The following is a 24,937-nucleotide window of genomic DNA, read 5'->3' as shown; positions in this document are numbered from 1 at the left end:
CAACCTTAGATCATATAGAAAGAACACCATCTATATTATATGCACTCTGGCTTTAACAGACAGCATAACCACACTACATTGCCTCTAACTGCACTCCTTTACACGTGTCACTTTGATGTACCCTGGTGGTTTGTGCATGTCTCCTCCGTGCAGTAGCCTTACTCCTTATTCAAGGTCCAGCTGTCTTTTACTTCACTGTGAGGGAGGTTATTTAAATACTGTAGTCTTTAACCTGTGTGGATCCATCCAGCATATACTTGATAACGGTGCCCTGGCTGGTGACAACTCTTGATGCCTCCTGCTCTGTGGGTGGCATCACTGCTTTATAGAATTCATAGTGCTTCAACCTCTGGGGGTAGCTCTGGCGGATCATGAGGTTCCAGGTAGATTCTTCATCTACAACAGGGTGATATTAAAAAACAAAAGAGAATAAAGTTATTGGTAAGGTGGTGCTATGGGGCTTGGATTTTATCTTCTTTTTTGTTTTGTTTTGTTTTGTTTTTATTCTTTTTGTCTGTGTTTGAGAACTAGGGAAGTTTCCTTCCGTTCAAGACTGATGGCCTAGCAAACTGGGTCTTTGATGACCTTTTCCACTCAAATGTAGTGAGTGAGGGCATTTCAATAACATAACAAACAGTAACCCTTCCTAGAACATATGCATACTTTTAGAGTCCAGAACAAGTCAAGGCCAATTGATTTGGGAGTAGAATTTCAGTGTCTTAGTGACTTTATTTTCTCTCTTGACATGCCATTCTGAGTAAGTTCTTGCTCCTTGGAAGACAATGCTCTGGTATCCCCTGCTTGCTTAGAGTTTTAGGGAGTCTTGATTCAAATCTTCTCTAACTTACTCATCATCCTTCAAAATTAGCACAAACCCTCCATCTCTAACCACAGGCAGGTAACTCTCGTGGTCTGCTACTCCCTGGTAATCAAGAACAAAAGCACTCAATAAATACCTTCTAAAAGCAAAGTAATATGGGATGGCTTTTCAATTTGATGCAATACCATTTGTCAGTTTTATTTCTTGAGCAACAGCCAAGGCAATGACAAGCAGAATTAAGAGACAATCTACAGGAGGGGGGTGTCTTTGTCATTGTTTACCTAACAGAGGCTCAATATTCAGATATATAGAAATAGCTAAAGGAGCAAATAGTACAACCAAATAGGCAAGTAAGCTGAGTAGATACTTTCTAAATGAAGAAAACACAATGGCCAATCAAAATGTGACAAAAACAAAAACAAAAAACAAAACTCCATAACATCCTTGGCCACCAGAAAAGTGCAAATAGAAACTACACCCAGCTTCCACCTTACCCCAACCAGATGGCTATCATCAAGAAAATGAAAAACGACACCATTAGATACGGGGGGAAAAGAACCATTATTCGCTGCTGAATGGACTCTAGTTCAATCTCAGATACAGCTTTCTCTCTCTCTCTCTCTCTCTCTCTCTCTCTCTCTCTCTCTCTCTCTCTCACACACACACACACACACACACACACACACACACACACACACACACACACACACACACCAGGCTAACTAAAAAGGTCTTTTTGTGCCTATTTATTCATCAGAATAAGTAAGAAGTCATGCTTAGAAGAAACAGAAGTAACAGACTATGTGACATTATGGGATTGAAAGAGTGTTTAATGTGCATCTTGGTCTTCACATTCTCACTGCTCCTTGTTTAGACCAGTGAGCAAAGTGCTGTACTCATGGCCCTCTGCAGAGGCAGGAGAAATGCAGAGCCATTAAGAAAGCTTAATTTATCATCACTAGATCAAGAATGACTTCCCAACGGTGTCTTTTACTAGTCAAGTGACCTTGAGCACATTGCTGCACCTCCAGAAGTCTCAGCATCTGTATTTTATAAGATGGAATTATCAGTGCCAATTCTTGTAGGATTTGTGTTTTTACATGCATGATAGGACTTTGACAGTGGTTCATCACAGCAAGCGCTTGAAAATGGTCATTACTGTTCTGACCATTACTTGAAAATTACCCATTGCTCATTATCAACAAGGACAACCAGTAAGAAAAGACCCACTTTCAATGGTGGGATTTTCTGTGTTGGTTTTTGATCCATGATTCCCTGTGCATTCTAGTTAACACTCACCTGTAGATTCTTGCCCAATGAAGGTAAGCAGGAGCCCATTGGGGCAAGATACATTTAGGTTTTGGAAGGTGGGCACATAAGGTGTTTCCTGTATAACAATCTCTGGTTCTACTTCTTCCTGTGAGTGATTCTGTGCAAAAATAAATGCTGGTCATTCTCTAAATGAGACATTTATTTCAATCAAGCAAGGATTTGTCAAACATTACAACTTGTGAGTAAGTAGACTCTGCAGAAGATTCTAAAAGGATTCAAGAATCCTCACTGTTGTTGATCTTATACTTGCTGATTGGTACACAAACACGTGACAAGACATAGTATCAAATAAAACCTTTTCTCTGAGAGAAGGTGGCAAAGTTAACAGAGGTCACTGTGAGTGTATTTGTTGAGCAAATGGACTGAATTGGAATTTGAATTGTAGCGCTAGTTAGATGGATGGGACGTGGGCAACGCTATGGTGTAGATGTTGGTTCCCCCACCCCCAAACTCAGATGGTGGAGCTTGATACCCAACATGATGGTATTCAGTAGGCCTTTGGGGGAACTGAGAATGCTGAGGGTTTGGCTTTTATGATTATGATTCAGGCCTTAATAAAAGGTGTCAAATGAAAAGAGTTTATTCTTCCTGTGACACAATGGAACACAAAAGGTTCTGTCTACATAAACTTGCTCACATGAGACAGACAGATACCCAGCACCTGCTCTTGGACTTTCCAACCTCAACTTGACCAATTGACTTTTGTTGTTTATGACTTATATACTCTAAGATATTTTGTGATAGTAGTTAAAAGAAATTAAAGCAGTGTTGGGGAAACCAGCAACCCTATCGATGTGTGTGTGTGTGTGTGTGTGTGTGTGTGTGTGTGTGTGTGTGCCTGTGTGACAATAATTAAGAAGAGGCCAGGAAAAAGAGGAGGGAGGGAGGGGGAGAGAGAGAGAGAGAGGGAGAGGGAGAGGGAGAGGGAGGGAGAGAGAGAGATGTTGAGAGAGATATGTTGGGAAGGTTGGGAAGAGACGACTTTGGAGAATATAGAGAAATGAAAGGGAGTGGGAGAAAAGGTGTCATTGCATTTTAATTATAAAAAGTATCATGGGGTGAAAGATTGTAAACTGGTAGATATGTTCACCTACCTTCTTTTCTTCTTCTTTTGGAAGTTCCTCTTCTTTAAAGGAATCTTTGTGTTTTTCTTTGCCCTTCGGCTTAGTTTTGCCTTTGCCTTGGGGAACAGTAACTATAGAGGGAACCACTGTTGCTGTCATAGCTGAAGGGATATTCATCATTGCTTCCAAATCAGAATCCATAACCTCTAGAAATAAAAAAAGGGGGAATGAAAAATTAAATATTTATATTCTGTATGGTTGTTAATTGATACATCTCAAAAATTTGTTCAAGTTGGCATTAATTTTCACCATGTGAAACAAGTTTTTCCAGTCAGAATATTTCCAGAGATAATGTAGTTGTTTTGAAAATCAGATTGTAGTTAGAAAATTTAAAGTGTTTCCTATTTTAGCGTGGTTGATACAACAATAATCTCAAGCCCTTGTATCACATGTTCTTGCCTTCCAGTCTGTTGTGCACTCTACCAACTTTCTTTTAATATGAGAAATAGAACTCATAAAACATCCTGAAGTCCTGGATTCACAGTAGCAAGACCAGCACTGAAAGCGTGAATATGAGGACACATTAGACATGAGCCAATATAGACAAGGAGGCCCAACAAAGACAAACATTATTTTTGTCTAAGGTGACATAAGTAGCTTTCTTGTAGGCAATCTACTGTCTTTTTGGTTTTAAAAGTTTGGAAATTCTAAAGAGCTGATGAGAGGAGACACTGTGTGTGTGTGTGTGTGTGTGTGTGTGTGTCCCCTTTTATCTTATCATCTGTTCTCGTGCAGGATCTAGCATGCCTCTTCTTTGACATCTCCTTACCTTTCTGGTGAATCCCTCCTCCCTCCCTTACTGATCATTCATACATTTCAGTCTCGCAGATGCTTCCAGGTCCCAGGTTGGACTATGTTCTCAAGTTTGGCCGCCATAAAAATTAATCAAGGAATTTAAACGAATACCCAAGTCTCCCTCTGACTTACTGAATCTGGTTTCCAGGGGCAGAGGCCCAGATAGGTACATATATGTAACACCATATGTGGCTGTTATATATAGTCAGAGCTGTGTATATATTAGATGTTAACAATTGTATCCACAACTAGGGCTTCAAATATTTGTGTTGACTCTGCGATGGTCATAGTAGGCATATTTTTTTCTTTCTCAGTTCCAGGCCCATATTTCTGCTTTTCGATACCTCTTGGTGTGGTTCTAGAGATATTTTTAACTTTGAAGAAACAATGCTATGAGGATTCATGGCAATCTTCAGAAAAGGAACTACATAGTCAGGATGTAAGATGACCACCATAATCTATGCTAGCACATAGTTTTAAAACTATATGGCATAGAGATTATCTATTGATTTTGCAATGTTTAAAAAATGTCTACTGTGGTTGGATCCCTTTAAAGTTTGTGGGGATCCACAGATTTCTTAATTGGTTCTTGGGAAAGCAACATAGTATTTTGTGGTTTGAAAGGAAATAGCTTCCAGTTGGAGAATTTGTTTCTTGAAAGTGGAGCCCAGAAATCCTCTAATACATCCAATGAATGGCTCCTTTTAAACCAGTGTCCTGAAGGACACCGGGCAGTTCTACTATCACAAGACTCATAAAAATATTGTTCCGTAGAAACCTGTGAGAATTCCTTGGAAAATCATGCTCTCCTTGTACCAAAATAACAGAATTACTTTCATGGACTAATTCATAATCAAAATATACATATATGTATACATTGATTATGAGAAAAGAAAATTGAAAGTGAAGGAAAATTCAAATGTAAAGGAAAAATTATGTACATGGACACACCTACAGACACACACACACAAACATACACACAGAGAGACATACACACACACACACACATACACACACACACATACACACACACACACACACACACACGCAGGCATGCATGCACGCACACAAACACCATACACCACATATCTCTATGTTGCAGGAAAAAGCTCTTTGTGAAGCATTAAATCAGAAGAGGTTTGATGGTTGGCGAATGTGAAGCTAGGCAAGGGCAAGGACCGGCCAGCCTGGGACATTTATTCTGTGGTGTGCTTCTCACCTGGCGCCATTCCATTTGATCCATAGTAACTTATGGAGAGGCAGATTCCATTTTCTAAGGTGGCAGAAAAGGATCCAAACTTGCTGACAGCTTCCTTCTTTATCTGTGTTCTCTCTAAAAGACAAAATCATATCAGGGATGTGTCCACTTTTCTCCAGAAGTGTAAGTGGAATTCAGCTGGAATGCTGGGAATGGGGGTCTCAGCTATTCTAATACCGTCAATTTAAAAAAGAATTGATTTGGCTCTTACTAAGGTCACAGCGAAGTGAGGCAGAGTTCCAGGGATAGAACGTGTTTAAAGGGCTTTAGGTCCACGTGAAGAGAGGATGTAAACCACTTAATGTCTTGGCCATATGCTGGTTATCGATCTGAGGACCATTCACATGACTTTTCAAATAAAAATCAGCAAGTCATTCCAAGTCTCTTCACATTTACAAACACTTTCTTAAATCCTCACATTTATAATTCCTTATATTTTCAAACACAACTGAAAATTGTTTGAATCAGGCCTAAGTTTTAAAAGGAAATATATTAAAATATACATTAGTGGGGCACGTGAAGGGTCTCAAATGGTCTATTCTGCTCTCATTTCCTGCTTGTTTCATCTTCGTATAATAAAAATGGGACATTGTCAGTTTCAAATACTCTAACCTATGAACAGATTATTTCCTGACTGGGAATTTTTGAATGCTCAGAGGGACGCCAACAAAAAAGGGATAATGCTTCATGAGAAAGAAAACAATTCACAATCTGGGAGTAAATGTTTGCTTAAGATACTCTGACAAAGGGCTGTTACGTAAAACACATGAGGACTCTTAACATCAGTAATAAGCAAACAAGCCAAGGAATAAATGGCCCAAAGCCCCTACAGAACCAAACCAAAGAATATACACAGATAAAAAATAAGCACATGAGAAGCAGTTTGATGTTGTATGTCATCAGGGAAATGCAGATTAAGACAATGGGTGAAACGAGGCACCTGTCAGAATGGAGAAAACCCAAAGCATGGATGACGACCATCGGGACAACAAAGTCCACATTCACTGCTGAAAGGCAGCTTGCTGCTCCTTACAACACTACTCTAGCGCACCATATGACCCAGGAACCATGTTCCTTGCTATCTACTCATTGTTCTTAAAATCATATGCCCGCACAGAAACCTGGAGGCAAGCAAGATGTCCTTTGGTTGGAGAGTGGATAAACCAGACTATCCAGATAACCACATACTATTTAGTGAGAAGAAGAAATGAAATGGGCAGAGAACGTAGGAACATAGCTCAGTTTGTAGAGAATTTTCTAGCACACTCGAAGTCCTGGGTTCAGTCCCTAGTAAATACACACACACACACACACACACACACACACACACACACACACACACAAAGAATGAAAAGAGGAAAGAACTATTGTGCCCTGAAAAGGCATTATGGAAATTTGACTATGTATTACCAAGTAAAAAAAGCCAACTAGAACATAAGTTCACCAAAATGTAAATTATGGGAAACACAAATACTTGGGTTTTTAACTGCTTAAAGATGTTTTACAAAGCATTGTCTGCGACTTTAAAACATGTTTCCCCAACTTAACGTCGTTCCGTATCCAGCAGATGGGATGAAAAGGAAGACAGTAATGGTTTTCTCCATTAACAAGATGTTAAGTGATTGGGAGGCAAAATATTGCAAACGGGGGATCACGGGAAGGAGGAGGCAAATGAAGGGAGGCGTGCTAAAACCTTTAATGAAGAACTGAAGTCTTACCCTAGGCAGCAGTGGCACCTCCTTCTCAGACCACAGGAGCGTGCATCAGCCCTCAGACTCTAACTTGGAAGTTGTGAGGTAGAGACTGCAATAGCAGGTAGCTGCTCGCAGAGAAAAACACAGCAAGAGAAGTTCCCTAACCAGACTAGATTCAGAGAGATGGGGCCTGCAGGGTGCATGCTCCCTCAGGTCTCATGGGAGTAGACTGAGGCTATGGAGTTAAATGAATCACAACAGGAACCCTCATCAGGCAGGCAAGAGGACCACAGCCCCGTGAGCGAGCTGCAAGCATGACTTGCTTCTGTCAGTTCACCTGCCGAAGCTGCTCCCGTCAGAAGGCAACACAGTTTTCCCAAAAATGGCCAGGCAGTAAATACTTTAGGGCGTGTGGGTCATGGGAAGTCTTTATCACATACTTTCTGCTTTTCTATTGTCAATGCTTTACAAATGTCAAATCTATTCTTAGTTCATGGATCATCCAGAACCAGGTCATGGGTCAAGTCTGGGCTAGCGTTCGCAGGCTGGAGGAAAGCACGGCTGATGTAAACAGAAGATAATCTGAACAGGATCGTTAGTGACAAAGCTCAACACCAATCGTTATTTAACCTTGCAGAAAGGACATTATTAAATTATGTATCTAGATTTATTTATTAACTTTTGTAGGAATCATCTAAATACATAAAAACATTGAAATGATAAACTATGATATTCAGGTTTATCAATGATATATCATTAAATAATTTAAAATCTTGTTTTTTCAAAAAATATTTAGTGACTGTAAAAATGCTTACATCGATACAGACAGAAACAAACAAACTTTGGAGAATGAGTAACATGGAAGTGGTAGAATTATTATTATTAGCTTCTTTAAATATTTCAAATAATGTATTTTTTAAGTATTTAGAATTACACACAGATATGTATATGTATATATGTACATATATATGTATATATGTATGTATGTATATATGTGTCTATATATGTGTGTGTATGTATATTGTATGTATATATGTACATATATATGTATATATATGTGTGTGTGTGTGTGTGTGTGTGTATGCTGTGTATTGTATAGGCAGGCATATGTGTGTGGATGTGGACACCTGTGCAGGAACTGGGACGTGTATTTATGGAGGCCAGAGGTGGAGTTTAGGTGCCATCCTCTATTGCTCTCTGCTCTGTCATTGAGACTGTGTCTCTCACTACTTGGGGCTGACTGATTAGGTCAGACTGCTTGGCTAGCAAGCAGTAGGATGTTGTCATGCCCACTGCCCCGTGCTGGACTACAGCTGTGTACCAAAGCACTTGACCTTTGATGTGAGTGCTAGAGTCCTGATTGCTCAGCAAACACTTTACCAACTAAGCTATTTCCTCAGCCCCAGTTAATATTTTTTATTAGCCGAAAAAAGAAAATTAATTTAAAGTAACATTTTTCTGTGCCACCTTCCTAGGTACATTCAGCTTGTCAAGTATTGTGCTCTCGTATGTGGAAAGTATCAATACTAAGCAGACAGGCAAGATTTAGTTATTAATCCCATCACTAACTGGATTTGAAAACATTTTAAAAATAAACTCACTCTTTTGCACAGCTATAAGTTTGGATAAGAAGCAATGCATTTTCCCATGGGGTGTTGCCTTGAAGTGCAAGTGGGCAGCCATTTGTACCTCTTGTCTCTACTCAGGTAATAAGCTCATGACTAGATCTGTGATATTTTAAAACCTTGTCTTTGAGGCCCAACAGATTAGTATTAGGAAGTAAATTAAGTGAGAACCACTTGAAGGAAATTCCGTTGCTTGCACTGAAGGGACTTGTAAGTCTTAGTAGAAATCAGTTCAAGAGGGGCTGAGTTTGAGTCTGCAAAATTATTAAGGTCAGAACGGACACTATGCACGGTGTTTGGCTGGCTTGGCCCCTTGCTATGGCTATGAAAACTTGAACAAGAGCTCCTGTCAGGTGGCAGCAAGATCCAGTAAACAGCCAACCGCAGATCGCCATGCATGTGGCGTCTATGTTCAGTGTGTTGGGGGAAATGAACATAGGCAGACAGTAAGTGCTCCAGGTCACACCTGTAAAATCCACGAGTTGTGTGCAAAGGATGTGTGTGTGTGGTTCTGTCTGGGGCTAGGCTGGCACACTGCACTGCTTACTAACCAGAGCCCAGCATCGCAAAGGTAACGGCACTCACTCATTTCCACATTTTGTTTAACATTCTCCTCTTTCCCTTCCTTCTGTTCATTCTCTTCCTCTTCCTCTTCCTCTTCCTCCTCCTCTTCCTCTTCCTCTTCTTCTGAGTGCTCCTCTTCCTTTTCCCTTTTCACGATTTCCTTTGGATCTTTCAGGTGAATTATAAAACTGTGTTTATCTTTTTTTACTTTCACTTTGATGAAAGTTGGGCCTGGAGAAGAACCAAAGGATAGAAAGTGGGCTGACTGAAGATGTCACACACGCACCTTGACAAAATGCTAGTCGAACGGAGGACAGAATTAGGCGGTAGCTGACTCAGCAACTAATATACAGGGATGCCGAAAGGAAGCACAGACAAGATTTTCACAGGCCTTCCTGTCGCATCCCAAACCAAATCACAAAGATAAAATACATCATCTGAAGTGGCGAATACTTCCACTCAACTCTGATAAATCACATGAGCTAATTAACATGCAAAGTTTTAACATTATTTGTATATGATAATATATAGTACATATAATTATGTGTGTATATGTGTGTGTGGCTGTGTGTGTGTCTCAGAACAGCCTCAAATTCATGTGATTTTTCTGCCTAAGCCTCATGTGTGCTAACGTTTCAAATGTGTATTACCATACTCGATGTCTATGGCAATATAATGGCAGTCGTGATTATATATGTGTGTGTGTGTGTTTCACAATTACTCTCACTATGCAGGTTAAAGCAGTTTTCTACCCATTCTCTCTCAACAGTGTTCTGATTCCCCCACCTCTCTTTTGTCTCCCTTTTAAAACCAGCCTTTCATTTTCAACTATGGTGGTAGTGTCTCTCAAACTTGATAGGATTAAGATGAAAATACTGTATTTTCTATGAACCATAAATAAACTGTTCACATATGCAAGTCTTGCTAAGAGCTAGCAGACCATCAGCAGAGGTCCCTGCGCACTGTACTGTGGAGCACAAGCCAGAACCACACTATAAACTCAAAGCATATGTTTGTTTTCTGCCATGACAGTATGTCGTAGTCAATATTACTTGATTAACTATTTGCTTATTATAGCTGTTAATATACCATTGGCTGAGAGCATAGAGGCATTTAAATATTTTTAACAATTAGGGTGCTCCTTCCTATCAGCAATGTCTGAGTAAACTCTGAGTAGGCTGATTCCTTGTAGAGTCAATCATGATAGAAGCACATGACCCTGAGAATGCAATGTGGCATAAGTAATGCAACCTGCCACTCACAGTCTGAGAGGCACAATGTCCTGTGGTGATTGGAAATGCACTAACAGCCCCCACCCCCTGCCCATGACATTAACAGCTCTTGCAAATGTACCTCGTTCAAACCTGATCTTTTCCACTTCAATCTGCCCACCGTCAGAAGGATACAGATAGTAATTTGTCCCTGAGATTTGGATAGGAATGTCTCCCATATTGTATCCTCGGAACTAGAAGAAAACGCAACATCACTGCAGTTCACAATAATCATCTTTCTAGAGTTAGCCAACTACAGTTTCCATAAGCTTTAATTTATTTTTGTTGTTGTTGAAACAATTGTCTACTACCTTGTAGGCTCAGAAACCCAAATCCCATGTTATTATTAGTTCTCATGATTAGTAGAGACAGGGTTTCATTCAGTAGCTGAGGCTGATCTTAAACTATGATCTTTCTGCTTCAGTGTCCAGGAGGCTGGGATTACAGTTGTACGCCACTATGCACATTTATGAGCATTTATAATCTAGTCTAGATAACATCATGCTCCCTCATCAAGATAACATGAGGAAAGGCCAAATTTGCTAATTTTCCATGTAAAGTGAAATACTGACATTTGATGTGTTATGAGGTTGTATATAAGGCACATTTTTAAACATTGTTATTTTAGCTGCAGAGGACTCAGGTGCATCCTAAAACCCCAGAGTAACAGGGCTGGAATCATAGCTACAAAGAATAGAACAGAACATTTCCTCTCAATCTCTTTCCTCACTGGTTTTTCTAATAAATAGATACCTGAGGGAGAAATAGGAATGCTATTAACCAAATCACGTAAACCAGAAACAAGGCTCTCTACACAGAGGCATCTAAGTACATCCAGCAAGTCAAGCCCAGTGAATTGACCTGTGCAGTTGCTTATTTGTGTGTTTTAATACTTCAAGTGTCCTAAGTCTTTGGGTCATACTTCCACCTTTAAAGCTCTTGATAATCTAGTTTCCTGATAGGAAAAACAGGCCTGAGGGTGTTCCCATGTGGGTGGTTAGCTATGAAGGAACGTCTAGCCAGAAAGAAATTCAAGTCTAGCTCATAGATAGCAGGAAAACAAACAAACAAACAAACAAGCAAACCCTTGTTTCCCTAAAACTGTTAGAAGTAGCCCAAACAAAGAATTTTCAAAGTTGGTTTACCGGGTAAACAATTTCCGGTTCTGGAAGTGGGACGGCTTCCTCTATTGCTTCCAGCGACTTAGATGGTTCTTCCTTAGGTTTCTCCTTGGAAGACGACTTTTTTTTCAAACTCTTAGTGTCTTCTTTGTCTGCCTTATCCTTGCCTTTCTTTCTACCTGCTTCCTTCCCCTTCTTCTCTGCCTTCTTTTCCTCCTTCAGGCGTTCCTCCTCAGCCAACCTCTCTTGTTCTTCCTTCCATGCCTGGAGACACATCAAACAGCTTAACAGGGATTTGGAGAAAGATCAAATGCGAATTACATTTGGGTTAATTTTGGAGGAAATTTAGTATGGAGTTTCTATGTGTTGTCTCTAGTATTTTGAAACATTGAGTTAAGAACCTTTGATTGTCTCCTTCTCATTCCTCAGTTCTTTATCACCCCTGGGGGTCTCCTCGAAGTCACTTCATTTTAGCTTTTTCCCCAACTTTCTACCACGTAATTTACATGTTTCAGATTTTCGCTTCCTTTAGCCTGGTCCACCATAGCAGCCTCTGCAGTGGTCTGTCTCCTTTCCTTCCATTCCCAATTTGTATCCTGAGTATCTTGGTTGGCAAAAAGGCAGACTACCCAGAAAAGCATTCCCAGTGCCAGATATTTCAAAAAGGGTGACAAAACACGTTTTCTTTATCACTTGGGAGTTGAGGGAGGGGAACTAAGAGGATATGGGTATACAGTTTCAAATAGAAGAAGCTCTAAATCGATGTTAGTTCACAAAGAAAAAAATCACAAAACATGGGAACCTAAGCAACTCTGAATCAAACATTGAAAGTTTATCTGTGAGGACTGCAGCTAAGGAACTAATGAAGTAAGAGTCATAAAGCAAGTTTCTGGTTGCTTGAATACAGAGAATGAACTATTACAAGTATAAGCAAGAAAGTAGGGAGTATAAAAATGACAGGATGAACTTGATGGTCCTCTCAGTAATACAGTACAACTTTTGAAAAGGCAGTATTTGGACAGATAGTGGCTGAGTCAAGTCTAGAGTGGCTGATAGACATTGATAAAGCATTCAGAAAGGCCAATAAATCTAAGCATAAAGTAACAGTGGTGTGTTGAACTTGGCTCATATTGATTTAATATGATAATTGATTTAAATTGATAATTTGGGGGGAGGAATTTTATGTGATAATTGATAAATAAGGCCACCATGGAAAAAGACATATAGGGGTTGAGGATTTAGCTCAGTGGTAGAGTGCTTGCCTAGCAAGCGCAAGGCCCTGGGTTCAGTCCTCAGCTTCGGAAAAAAAAAAAAAGACATATAAATGTAACTAAGTACAACGTTTAAACCAAAGCCAACACATGTTCAAAATGTACCCATTTATACTTTGTATTAGATTTCATTATTATTTGTGCTGCATATGAGAAACATACCATACAACGGTACAGCCGTGCTGTTCCCAACTCAGGTTTTTACAATGCCACACTGGCAGCTTGAAACCAGCCTTTGTTGGAATATTCACTCAACAAACACTAGCCAATGCTACATCTAGGGGATTAGTTGACCACTGATTAGCTGTGCTAAAAAATATCAACGGGCAGAATGTTAGCAATAATGATTCAGCTCAAGTCTCTGGACCTACTACACTACAGTTTGAGTGAAAACGAGGAACTATCCTTTTAGCATTCAAATTCTCCTTCTTGACTCAGCCGAAGTTTTGTTACTGACAAATAAATAGGATACACCCCTTTGAAATTTTGCTTTTGTTTATTAACAAATGAAAATATTCATCAGTACTAGTAGTGGAATTAAACTTGTTTGTCAGTTGTAACCAAAAGATACAATAACATACCAAAAAAATCTGTGAAAGCATATGGAAGTAGTAATTTACTAAGTGGACTTTACAATAAAGATTGTATAAGATTTGTTATCATTTACAGATTACATACTAAGTTTATCATCCATAACATTTACTGTAAAGTTATTTGTGTATCTGTTGCACACTTTCATTTTTTTCTAGAGAGCAATTGCTAAATGCTTACCAGATGATCATAGAATGTTTTCAAAGCAGCTAAAGAGAAAAGATAAACTGTCTACAAATAATGTAAAATGTGACAATTTACTAACATCTATGATGTCAGCAGAGACGAGGACAGATTGATGTCTTAAGAGCCCTATGAGGAAATGAGAAACTCAACCAAAAATTGTATAAATATAAAAAAAAACTATGCTTAATGAATAGGGGCAAAATAAAGCCATTTTCGGATAAGTAACAACTGACTTTAATAGAAACTGTAATATTATGATATAATAAGAACCAGATATTTGGTCTTCATTCCTGGGTCCTGGCACAGAGCTCTCAAATCCCCTGGAATTTCATGAGTGATAGGACTGTTTTTTTTTTCTAATGAGGCAACTCTTGGCAAACCCTTACATGGTTTCAGAATGGGGTAGAAACTGCTCACTAGAAAGATCAAACCCAGGTTAGAAGCTGGGAACTTTCAGAGTCTTCCCCTTCCCCTCCCCACGACCTTCAAGGATGTGAGGGGAACTGCAGATGGATTTAATAATTGATTGTACTTGGATAATGAAAAATACATAAGCGCTCCTAAACCACACAGTCTGGAGAGGTCATGCATCAGTGACTGAATCCACATTCTAGGAGGGTGACACCCAAGGATGAGAGGTGGCCCAAACCAGAGCAAACCTACAGTGACCCATGAACATGCCAACAGAACACCTCTGAACATTTGTGCGTGTGTGCTTGTGTGAATTGGAACCTATCACATTTTGACAGTTTTTATTCCAGGAACTGCAGGGATACTGCAGGAAAAGATTCTTGAATGATCACAGCAGCACTTATTACTTTTATAATGAAAAGTTCAAATAAAAACGTGAAAAAAAATCAAGCATTTTCAACAAAGGTAAAGAGTAAACTACAGTGAGCCAATCACTCACTGCCTTGGGGTGTGGCTATGCAAAAATAATAAGATATAAATTCCCCTGAAGACTTGTCACGGGGCAGAGCTGTGAAAGCATAGGGCTCTACACTGAGACTTCGGTTAACTCAGGTTTTAGCTAAAAAGATCAAGTCCTGTGACTAGCACACACCCTCAGTCACAGGTAATTTTGGCCTTGTGATTGATCTGTGACCTTTGTCTTGGATTACCTTGAGAGAGCCTTCTAATATGAAGGGGATCTTGTCTTTCTCTTTTTCTTTCTCTTTCTCTTTATCTTTTTCTTGGTCTGTTAGCTCTGTTTTGCTGGACACTTTGTTACCTATAAATGAAGGAAATCAAACTTTTAGTTATCACAGGAGGACCAAGCCTCTGGGCTAGAGGCAACCTAGGTTCAGCCCCTTGTTTAATTCTCTAAATGCCCCCTTGTTCTCTCCATAGCTATACCTGAGTGTGTTTCACAACACATTCACACTGTGTTGACATGTTGCTTGAATCCGTCTCCCTGAAATTTTCAGCTAATTAATCTTACTTTAGCACCTTAGAACCATAGGAACTCACCTAAATGCCCCTTCCCATACTGAGACTCCTCTCTTGCCATTGCTGACTTTCTATCTTTCAAACATTCTGACATCTTTCCTGACAGGAATAGACGTGGTTCAATACCTGCCAGGTACATTCCACACAGAAATATCCAGTTTATACCTTAGATATTGAGGTTTTGGTTTGCTCAGTAGCATTATATCCAAAAGGTGGTCAGCATTTCCCCTGTCAGTAGGCTAAGTATGCAGTCAGCCTGTCTTTCATTTTTCATGTTGTTCCTCTCATTACTCTAAGCATTTAGTGAAGTCTTGTTGGGCTCCCATAGGAGGAAGCTCAGCTACTGAGTGACATAACCATTTCTCTGGATACGAAAGGATTCTTTATTAGAATGGCTTATGTTTTGCTTTAGAGTCAGGCCATATACAAACTACTCTAGTAACAAAAAGAGGCTGCAGAGTTTTTAGAAGTTTCATAGCTCGATCTCACTATGAGATGTTACTTTGACCTTTAGCTATCATAAATAACAGTGTTAGAAGAATGAGATGCTTTTCTATGGACTGTGAAATGTCTATACTTTCTAGATGAACTCTATATTTCACTTCTTTTTTGTCTTCCTTAAAAATGACTTTGCTCTTTGTTCCACTCTTTTCTCTTCCCTAATGTGCCCAAACTTCTAGAAATTAGCCAAGACCCAGAAATGAACAAAATTGAAGATGTATATTTATCAAAAATTTGGTCAAGTCCACACCATTGGCCTCTGGCAAACTCTTCCTACTTTCCCCTAGATTCCTACTTCTAGGAGGTCTTTAGATGCTAATTTGCTGCTTGAAGAAGAGTCTTGATTTAGTCTTGCTGTTGGAATCTACAATTATCCTCTTGAGACTCACTAATTCTGACTTTGCCTCCCATACTGCCAATAAATTTATTTGATGGAACCCATGGATTCTATCAGCAAGGACATTGGTGTTTTCCCAACACATCATATTTAATCTGTATAACAGATTAAATTTTTCAGAGCTCATAGGAGATGGGACAGGGACAAACATTCCTGTGTCTGACTCAGGTACAATGTCATCCCATTTGGAATGCAACTGTTCCATTTACTAAAGAAAGCGAAGACTCACAGGCATTTGGGGCAACCTTTTAATCTTGGACTATTTGGGTTTGAAATTAAAATAGGAGAATGCCTATCGCTCTATGAACAAATGCACTAGCTACTTACTTTTAGATTTTTTGGGGCCACCAATTTTGCTAGCAGAAGTTTTGGCAGTAGTAGCTTTCAAGTCCAACTCATTCTTGGCTCTGTTGAGCTCCTCAGCCATTTTGGCTTCCTGGTACTTTGCTTCTTCCTGTATGACCCATTCTTCAATAGATTTTGCAACAAGTTCTAAGTAATTCCTAAATGAGACAAAAATAAAAGGATAGGAGGTGAGAGTCCTTACTAACATCCGTGAGAACACAGGGTGCATGCAGTGTGAACAAACTCTTCAAAAACGCACTGATTCTGAGCTGTCCAGGGAGCAAACAGGTTAGGTACAGATCTGGCTGAGTGTCGGAAAAATGCCCACTTCTCTTCATAGTTAAAGAAGTGAAGCTTAACCGTGAGGTCTTTCCATTCAAGGGAAGGACTAAAGAACTTTTGGAAAGGTTTGCTTTTTAACTTATGTGTACATATGGGCCTGCATGCTCAGGGTGCAGAAGAGAACATCAGATCCTTCTGAAACTGGAGTTACAGCTGGCCGGGTGCTTCCTGACATGGGTTCTGGGAACCTTCATCTGGAACTGCTCATCCCTCTCTGGATTAACATCAGGAGAGCCAGTGGCAATTGAATCGAAGAAACAGTTACTGTCACCACCGATTATTGGGATGTGACATGGTACATTCAGTATTGTTTCAGTGTAAGTTTACAGCACATTTAGAAGGGGCTCGAGACCCCATATGTACAACAATGCTAAGCAACCAGAGCTTCCAGGGACTAAGCCACTACCCAAAGACTATACATGGACTGACCCTGGACTCTGACCTCATAGGTAGCAATGAATATCCTAGTAAGAGCACCAGTGGAAGGGGAAGCCCTGGGTCCTGCTAAGACTGAACCCCCAGTGAACTAGACTGCTGGGGGGAGGGCGACAATGGGGGGAGGGTTGGGAGGGGAACACCCATAAGGAAGGGGAGGGGGGAGGGGGATGTTTGCCCGGAAACCGGGAAAGGGAATAACACTCGAAATGTATATAAGAAATACTCAAGTTAATAATAATAATAAAAAAAAAGAAATCCTTTCCATTGGTCACCAGCTACTCCAGTTACTTCATTAGAGAAAACCCTCGTGTTACTCAGAATAATCCATTGTTGCTTGCTTGCAAATCTGTTCTGACTGTTTGTACTGCTCAGTGAGATTTTTTTAAGTGAAATATGAATAAGCCTACATGGACATCTAAAGAGTTCCCTTCTGAAAGGAAACAAATAGACACATTCAGACTTGAGAAATACTAGTTTTTAAAAATGAAGTGAGTGAGCTTTAAGACTTGAAAAAAGTAAAGCTCGACAAATGGTATATTCAAGATGCATTGTAATTTGAATTATTGTTTCCTCCTCCTCCCCTGCCCCCGTGTATGTATGTATGTGTATGTAAAAGGGTGTGTGTTTATGCTATGGCACACATGTGGAGGTAAGAGACAACTGGTAGAAATCTATTCACTTCTTTTCTCACATGGGTCCTGGGAATCAAATCATCAGATTTGATACACTTGTAGATTATGAATTATAGTATTTGATACCTTCCTTTAGAAGGTACCAGATAACTCCAACTCTATGAGTTGTCAAGAAAATGCCTCATGTTCTACCAAGATTGCCACATCGAAGCTGGTATTTTAGCTGATGACGCTGCTAGTTAAATAAGTAAACATCATTAAGGATTGTTACTTTTTTATATTCCTCTTCTAATCTGTTAGTAAATTAAATTTACTTAGAATGATTCTATTCACAGTAACTTCAGAATCCACTCCTCTCTCTTTTGTCATGGCCACATTCTAACTCACTCTCATTTTTTCTTAGGATAACCGCAACAACCTCTAACTAGTCTCACAGGGTGTGCGTGTGTGTGCATGTGCATGTGTGTGTGTGTGTGTGTGTGTGTGTGTGTGTCCCCTCAGACATCTAAGACTGATTCTCAAATCAGCAAATAGACTGGATCTTTTAATTTGTAAGTTAGATAATTTATTTCTTATCCTTAGTGCCTTTCAAGGAATATTTCAAATGGAGAAGTGAGATTCCTGACTGCTGGGGAGATGGCTCAATTGGTAAAATGTATGCTGGGCAAGTATGAGGGCCTGAACTCCTGCACAAAAGCCTGGAGTGGTGGCTGAGCCACATAGAATCCCAGTTCAGAGAGATGTACTTGTAATCCCAGAGGAGCAGGGAAAAGTGATCAGTTGCTTTCCCACATCCTATGAAAATCAGTGAGACTTGGGCCAGTGAAAGGCTCAGCATCAAATAACAACAACAACAACAACAAAAACAAATGGATGGTAACAGAGGAGTGGAGCCCAAGTAATGGCACCTTTGGTTGACACCTGGCTTCCACATGCACAGCCATACAGATGTATGTATACCTGTACACCACTCCCACATGTACATGCAGATGAACAAGCACACTCATAATTAAACAAAAAAACAAAGAAACAAACTAGGATTCTCACAGTGTCCCCAAACAAGGGCATCCAGGCTCAAGTAATGTCAACTTAGTGTTCAAGTGAGAACAAGCACACCATGCTTGAGGTAATAAACGCACAGATATTTGGTGAATTAATTTCTTCCAAATGTATTCCAATTATATTTTTAAAAGTAAAGATGCCAGCATTGGATGTAGATACAAGAGTCATGACAATTTAGCATATGGTTTAAAGTATAAATGCAAAGAGCTGCGATTATTTTTTTATTAGAAACTGTCACTTTACAGGTGGAAATAACATTTCTAGCTAATTTCAAAGTGGCATTCTGGGTGTGTTGAGTAAGAATGGTCCCCATAGGCTCACATATTTGAATGCGTAGACACCAGGGAGTAGAACTGTTTGAGAATTAGAAGGATTAGGAAGTGTGACTCTGTTGGAGGAGGTGTGTCACCTGGGGTGGGCATTGAGGTTTCAAAAGCCCGTGCCAGGCCCAGTCTATTTGCTTGCTGATTGTGGATCAAGAAGTAAATCTCAGGGCTGGGGATTTAGCTCAGTGGTAGAGCGCTTACCTAGGAAGCGCAAGGCCCTGGGTTCGGTCCCCAGCTCCGAAAAAAAGAACCAAAAAAAAAAAAAAAAAAAGAAGTAAATCTCTCAGCTTCTGCTCCAGAGCCACGCATGGCTGTTTATACCATCACGATCATGGACTAACCCTCTAAAGTGGTAAGCAAGCCTCCAATTAAATGTTTCCTTTTATAAATTCCATGTTCGTGGTGTTTTTTCACAATGATGGAAATTTCACTAAGACAGAATTTAATAGCAGGGATTGATTGCTATGACAGGTTTGACCCTGCTATTTGTTGGAGGAACATAGAAGATCTGGAACTTTGAACTTGGAAATCAGTTGACTGCTTTAAGTCGGCTTAATGGGTCATCCTACTAGTAACACGGCTGATGTGGACTATGGTGGCTCAACTGGAGAGGGTTTAGAGGGGAAGAATATCAGCAGCTGACCTAGAGGTCATTCTGTGATATTTTTGTAAAGAATGTGACTATTTGTCTTTGTTCTAAAAATCTGCCTGAGGCTAAGTTGAAGAGTTTTTTGGCCAAGATTTCAAGGCAGCCTCAAGTTGACTGTATCACGTGTGGCAATTGTGATCACCCTTATGCTGAGAGACAATGAAACAGAAAGTAGGGCAAAGAGAACTACAGAATGTACAGTTCAAGAAAAGGAGCACCAGGAAATGCAGTCTTGTGGTGCTCAAGAAGAAGAAACATTTAAAGAAAAGCCTGATGCTATTTAGAATAAAGGGAGTAGTAACCTCAGGGCAAGATCCCACTCAGCTAGTACTGGGACCTGAGAAAGAAAAATGTCTGAGGAATTTCCTAAGCCTAGACAACAACCACAAGCTTGTGTGAATGTAATTCAAGAAGCAGACTAGGTTCTAGCCCAAGAAAGCACAAGAACTTAGCAGCTTTGGCTAAGTGTAAGGAAAACCACTGAGGCCAGGCAGGGGTTGTGTGAGGCTGTGAGGATGGAGCTTGGGTTGCTCTGAGTAAGATGTTGGAAGTGTCATAGCCACGGGGTATCTGACAAGGTGTGGAACCAGCCAGGGGGGGGGAACAGAGACAGACAGACAGACACAGAAGACAGACAGACAGACAGACAGACAGACACAGAGAGAGGACAGAAGACAGAGAGAGGGAGAGAGAGAGAGAGGGAGAGAGAGAGAGAGAGAGAGAGAGAGAGAGAGAGAGAGAGAGAGAGAGAGAGAAAGAGAGAGGTGTGTTTCAGTCAGCAAAAGCTGGCATCTTTAGATTGGATATGGATACCTTTCCATCAGATATAGAGATGGAATTGGAGTTTGCCCTGTTGTCTTTGTCCAGGAGTGCCTCACTATGCTCTCTTTCGAAATGGTAATGTCTATATTGTGCCACGGTATGATCTTTTGCTTTTGATTTTCAGGGGACTATAGGTAAGAGAGTCTTGAATCTCAGAAGAGACGTTGAACTTATAAATAACAGTGTTGGGACTGTATGAGTGTATGAGGACTTTTTGTAAGCAAGGCCTCCATTAAAGGCTGCCTTTTATAAGCATTTTATCAGGTCATGGTGTTTCACCACAGCAATAGAATGCCTGTTATGTATGAAGGCACTACATTTGCATGTTTAGCATTTTAATGAAATGGCATTGGTACTTAGTAACTCCAGATGTCATATACAATAATTAAGCCTGAATTAAATGAGTATGTACAGTTTCTAAAAGAATATAAATAGAATTATATCATAAAAGGCACATACTAAGGAGGAACTAAGAAAATTCCATCTACAAAAAGAAAGGATTAATACTAAAACAGAAACATATTTGTAGAATTAAACAGTAAGAACAAAACCACATCAGTGGGAATAAAAAGCACATAGATTTTTTAATATCCCTAAAAATTGTTATTAATTCATATTTAAATCCCTTAAGAGTCAGACTTTTGGATAAAAATCCAAGCTATTATTTGAAGGAAATGCAAAATCAAACAGAAAAATGTGAGGGTGGTGGATGCTCAGGAGAACTTCGAAGCCTTTGTTTTGGGTGGGCTTTGTCTTGCTGTCCAGTGCCTGAGGTGCCACCAAAGAAAGTGTTCTTACTATAGGGGAAAGTGTTCCCTCTTTAACTTAAGCTAATTTCCCACTAGTGTATTGATAGATGATATGGGTCTTTTATTGTATTGTTAAAAGTTACAATCAACTGAGAAAGATGCATTTAAGCACACAGAATAAAAGATGAATTTGGAGACATACATTCTGCTTGTAAACAGAGAGAGAGAGAGAGAGAGAGAGAGAGAGAGAGAGAGAGAGAAGGGAGGGAGGAAGGGAGGGAGGGAGGGAGGGAGGGAGGGAGAGAGAGAGAGAGAGAGAGAGAGAGAGAGAGAGAGAGAACGCAAATTCATTAAAGACCGACATTCTTATATCCCTTTTAGAAGTGGATATTTATCATGAACAGACTCTTCTTAAATCAGTTATATATTAGTCATAAGGAAATGTGTAAACCACTCATATCTAATGAAGAATTAGGAAAGCCTGAATAAAGGATTTGCCTTAAAGGTACTGAAAATACAGGCAATCCCTGTATTCATCCTATACAAATTTTAAGATTGGTTTATGTATTTATACAAAATGACATCATATTTATATATTTGTTTAATTGTGTGTGTATGTTCCTAAGTGTATGTATATTCACCACAGGCATACAGGGGTCCACAGAGGTCAGAAGAGGAAGTTGAATCCTCTGGAACTGGAGTGATTGATGGTTCTGAGCCACAGTACAGGTCCTGGGAACTGGGAGTTTTCTACAAGGGCAACAAGTTCTCTTTATCACTGTATTTTCTCTTCAGACCCAATATTATCATTTTGGTAGAACTAAAATAAATGTGTAAATCAATTTGGGTAGCATGAACAGTTTAACAATCTTCCAACCCAGGACCACAGAATACCTTTTCACTCTTCTGGGTTTTATTTTTCAGTGTATAGATATTTCATCCCTTATTTATATTTTATTCTTACTAGTGCTATGAAAAAGGGTTTGATTTCTTATACTCTTTCCTAGATGCTCTTTGCCAGTGTATCAAAACACAACTAACTTCATATGTTTCCTACAATGTTCTAAATTCTTTAGTATCTCTAATAGCAGGTGTGTGTGTGTGTGTGTGTGTGTGTGTGTGTGTGTGTGTGTGTGTATGCGTGGTCTTTAAGGTTTTCTATTCATCTGTAAACAAAATACTTCATTATTTTTCCTGTTTAATCTGGGTGCCTTCTGTTTCTTTTGCCTCTTTGCTGTAGCTAGTACTATCAGGATTAGATTAAAAGAGTGATAAAGTTGTTCCTCTCTTAAATATTTTTATTTAACATCTATTTGTCTAATGAAGGTGAAAACATTTCTTATTTCTGCAGTTACCATTTTCATGGAGCACAAGTTTCTATTCCTTCACACTAAATCTCTATATTCCCTTAAGTGTACAGTGAACTTTTCTATAGCAACTTACAGTGATCTTCTTTTATCACCTATCCATCCACCCCATGTCTCTTGATTGGATAATCTGATCCCTTTATATTTAGTATGACACACAGTTTCTAAAATAATATAAATAGTATTACGTTGTAAAAGGCATATACTAAGGAGGAGCTAAGAAAATTCCATATACCAAAAGAAAGGATTAATACTAAAACAGAAACATATTTGTAGAATTAAACAGTAAGAATGAAACCACATCATGGAAATAAAAGCATATAGATTGTCACAATTGTTATTTTAGGCATCTTTTTTTTCTTCTCAGGAATTCCTTACCCATTTGTGTTGTAATGGGTTTTGAACTGTTCTGCTTAGTAGAACTGTAACTGTTGCTTTGTACTCTTTGTGTTTATTATAGATTTTACTTTCTGGTTAATATCAAGTTCATTCAAAACTTCTTTCATGTGCAACAATGTATTTTAAGCTGAAAAACTTTACTTTAATCACATATAAAACTATTTCCTTTTCCATTTGTCCTCATTATGTTACTGATATCACTATGTATTTTTATAGAATTTGACCATTAATGAGTTTTTTTAAGTATAGTTATTATTAATGCATTTCTCTCTTAACATTTTGAATCAAAGTATTGCTAGTAGGTAGATCAGGCTTCCTAGGAGCTCAAAGCATTCTTCCTGACTCAGCCTCTCAAGGACTGGGATCACAAGGGTAATCCTACTCTGCACTGGCTTTTAAAATCCAATTTAAAATTCATAAAAGTAAAATAGAAAAGTTATGGGTGCTTAAACATCTTTCTAGGTATAGTTGTTTTTATTATCAAGTTGTCATCCACAAACTCTTTCAAAAAACAAAATGTGGAAATCAACAGGGAAAATACACCTCCCAGTTAGCTTCTGAGAATTCTATAACTTGCATATCAAAGGCAAATAAGAACATTTAGAGAGAAAACAACTAAGTTGCTCACTTCAAAGGTATGGATAACCTAAGAAGTAGAATGGCAAAGAAAAGAGATATAATGCAGAGTTCTCTTGAGGAATGAGCGTCTTTTTCAACACCAAAAGAGCTACTGGTAAAATTCAGCAGGTTCACTGTTTAAAAAAAAATATGAATATGTACATTGCAGAAAGATACATTTTTAACTGATAAGGGATATTTAAAAAAATCCTTAAGCATTGAATCCTTAAAATATTTCCTCTAGCTCTCACAGCAATATGAGAATACTCTCCAAGAGTTACACTGGGCGTTCAGTAGTCAAGTGGTATCAGGAAGAAAATGAAACATAAATATTGTCGCTGAGAAACAAAGAATGGGGAGTGAGGGAAGACTCCGCTGGTGGTGGAAGGCCTGGGCTGACCGACTCAGCTTCTATCCAGGCCCAGATCCAGGGCTTTGAGTCAATCCACGACAACATCCACTCCATGTATGTTGCTGGAGTGCATGATGGAACCAGTCCTGCAGAACAAGAGCTTCAGGCTCTCCATGCCTGACTCTGAGAAACAGTAAGATATCAGAAGAGAGTCTCAGCAGTGGTCCAGTATTGATAGTATGGCAGAAGCCAGAGGTCTTGAACCAGACCTCTCACTGCAAAGAGCATTTACGTGTAAAGCTGTCACACACACACACACACACACACACACACACACACGTGTGACATAATGCAGATTTCAATGCCACCATGATGAACGAGTATGTGAGGAAGATGTGGGAAAGACGGGAACAGAATGGTGAACATGGGTGGAGCTACAAATGTGATGGCTGTGGCAGGTATGAGAGAAGGCAGGAACACGTTGCACAGTAGGGTCAGCAGGGTGGTGTGCAGCAGTGCGGAGCTTAAGCAGACTCAGTCCCTGAATGAGCTGCACAGCCTCAGGGTCACCCTCCTAGTGAGCAATGACAGGATGTCTAAGATGAAGAATGGTTCATTTCCTGGATTGGACCTCCTCAAAAGACCTCCATGGTTCATACTTCTTGTGGAGGCCATGCTGGTATCAGTGGTTTGCACTGCTGCCCCAGGCTGTGATGAAGCTGGAGGGTTATGTGGATGCCTGTGGTCTGGACTGCTGCAGAGGCTGTGTTTGGGACCATGGTGTACTACAGCCTTGACCTTCTGAGTGGCTGCTGTGGCCACCAGAGAGCAAGCAGA

General features: G+C 39.6%; 1 protein-coding gene across 11 annotated transcripts in view; it reads right to left on the bottom strand.

The window, feature by feature from the left end:
* Window positions 1–24,937, bottom strand: part of Spag17 (sperm associated antigen 17) — a 246,975-nt gene that overhangs the window by 95,750 nt on the left and 126,288 nt on the right. For 8 of the 11 annotated variants that reach the window (XR_005501147.2, XR_005501148.2, XR_005501149.2 and 5 more), the window contains 9 exons: window positions 16,327–16,502; window positions 14,774–14,883; window positions 11,629–11,868; window positions 10,566–10,677; window positions 9,234–9,443; window positions 5,291–5,404; window positions 3,247–3,422; window positions 2,120–2,249; window positions 233–396 (listed from right to left, as the gene is read on the bottom strand). Coding sequence is in view for 7 of the 11 variants with exons in the window: in XM_039103807.2 (XP_038959735.1) it covers window positions 233–396; window positions 2,120–2,249; window positions 3,247–3,422; window positions 5,291–5,404; window positions 9,234–9,443; window positions 10,566–10,677; window positions 11,629–11,868; window positions 14,774–14,883; window positions 16,327–16,502 (1,432 nt within the window). In the remaining 4 variants the exon portion in view is untranslated. Of the gene's footprint in view, window positions 1–121; window positions 397–2,119; window positions 2,250–3,246; window positions 3,423–5,290; window positions 5,405–9,233; window positions 9,444–10,565; window positions 10,678–11,628; window positions 11,869–14,773; window positions 14,884–16,326; window positions 16,503–24,937 lie in introns of those variants that run through there. The other 3 variants (XR_005501150.2, XM_063282907.1, XM_063282908.1) reach the window with 3 other exon arrangements.

This window comes from Rattus norvegicus, chromosome 2 (genome assembly GCF_036323735.1).
Source record: "Rattus norvegicus strain BN/NHsdMcwi chromosome 2, GRCr8, whole genome shotgun sequence".
Taxonomy (NCBI): domain Eukaryota; kingdom Metazoa; phylum Chordata; class Mammalia; order Rodentia; family Muridae; genus Rattus; species Rattus norvegicus.
The sequence above is the reverse complement of the archived record's forward strand: the minus strand, read 5'-3'. Positions and strand labels throughout refer to the sequence as shown.